Source organism: Priapulus caudatus, unplaced genomic scaffold, assembly GCF_000485595.1.
Source record: "Priapulus caudatus unplaced genomic scaffold, Priapulus_caudatus-5.0.1 Scaffold3271, whole genome shotgun sequence".
Lineage (NCBI taxonomy): Eukaryota > Metazoa > Priapulida > Priapulimorpha > Priapulimorphida > Priapulidae > Priapulus > Priapulus caudatus.
In genome coordinates this window covers 4,527-6,308 of record NW_014580332.1, presented here as the reverse complement: position 1 = coordinate 6,308, position 1,782 = coordinate 4,527, and the positions used below count along the sequence as shown (strand labels likewise).

At 39.7% G+C, this 1,782-nt stretch overlaps 1 protein-coding gene across 1 annotated transcript in view; it reads left to right on the top strand.

The window, feature by feature from the left end:
* Positions 1-1,358, top strand: part of LOC106819355 (N-acyl-phosphatidylethanolamine-hydrolyzing phospholipase D-like) — a 13,128-nt gene extending 11,770 nt beyond the window's left edge. Inside the window, exons 5-6 of the mRNA XM_014824002.1 lie at positions 200-314; positions 952-1,358. Coding sequence (XP_014679488.1) covers positions 200-314; positions 952-1,152 — 316 coding nt within the window. The 3' untranslated portion in view covers positions 1,153-1,358. The remainder of the gene's footprint in view (positions 1-199; positions 315-951) is intronic.
* Positions 1,359-1,782: the final 424 nt, after the last annotated feature.

Genomic DNA, 1,782 nt, shown 5'->3' with positions numbered 1-1,782 from the left:
TTATTATTATACTTTATTATATATCATTATCTTTATTATCTTGTTTTTAGTTGGTACATGCATCCCCAGCACATTAATCCAGAAGAAGCTGTAAAGATTACAGAAATTTAGGTATAGTGGTGTCTGTCATTAATCACATTACAATATTATTATAATTATTATTTATTATATATCATTATCTTTATTATCTTGTTTTTAGTTGTTACAGTCGTCGCCAGCACATCAAACCAGAAGAAGCCGTAAATATTCACATGGATATCAGAGCAAAGCAGTCGGTCGCAATCCACTGGTGTACCTTTAATTTGAGCAACAGGGTAGGCCTACACATAGCAATGTTCGATCATACGTGATTTTATATAAGCTGCCGTTTCGTCCTTTATGGCTTTACAACTGATTATGAATTTATCCAATTAATTTTACCAACGAGGTACATATAGCAATGTGTGATTATATGTGAGTTTACTAGCATGCTGTTCTCTCCTTAACGGCTTTATATTCGATTATGAATGTATCCAATTAATTTGAGCAACGAGGTGCATATAGCAATGTGTGATCCTACGTGATTTTACTACCGTGCTGTCTCTTTTTTTCCGGCTTTATATCCGATTATAAATTCCGATCGCCAACAGCGGCAGGAGTACGTTAAATTATTAAAACAGCAGTAAATTATTGAAATTATGACGACAACGATGATGATGATGCAAGGACATCACAGAACATTACGTGCAGTTTTGCCATCACATAACTGCATATATAGCACCTTCACCGACACCACTTCTGACACAGTTAAAATGACTTAAGTTAAATGAATAACAGTTAAATTAATAACAGTTAAATGACTTAAGTTAAATGAATAACAGTTAAACGACTTAAGTTAAATGAGTTAAATGAGTTGAGTGAGATGACGGAATCGATCGCTTACCTGACTGCCTTGTGTTTTTTGTTCCTCAGGAGTACTACCAGCTGGTGAAGGACTTGTACGAGGCTCGCGATAACAAACTGGCCGACCCGACGTCGTTCATCGAGTTGAAACACGGAGAGACGAAAACTTTCCTGTCCGGAGCATCGGGAAGAAATCCGGACCTTCTCCTCACTGCGCATACGCCGACAGAAGGCAAACAGATACCCCGACGAATGGCGTCCCCTCGCTGAAGAGTTAGTTCGTTAATGAGCGAATTGTCTATTCCGCTCTGTGAAGGTTTAATAAGCGAATCCCGTCCCCTCTCTGAAGCGATAATTATATATAACGAGCGAATCGTCTTGTCACGCCGTCAACTTAAGCTAACACTACCGACTTTGTGTTGGCGAATTGGTGAGTCGGACCAACTTCCCAATTCGGTAACTCCGAGTTGGCGAAAATAGAACGTGTTCTAATCTCCCAACTAGTTGCTATCGATCAGTTGGTTGCACAACTTTTGCGTTTACACTGCCGATTGTCGGCTGTATCTTTCTCTGTAGGCATATCTGCGAATTCGGAAACTGTTTACGGTTGTTTGCGCGTGCGCACGAATGCAGCGTACTCACTTGCTTTTACTGTGGAGGTGTGGACCTGGGAGCAGGTGTAACCTCATCATTTCGCCTACGGCAAAATTCCCATTTCGTCTATAGCAAAACTCCTAGTTGCACCCATTTCGCCTAATCCCAATTCGTCTACACTAAAAATCCACCCCATTTCCATTTTGTCTACCATCAGTTTGTCCAGTAAATAATCATTTATATATGTAATATGTGGATTTGATTAGCGTACATAGACTAGACGGAGTGTCATTCACACTAATTTCT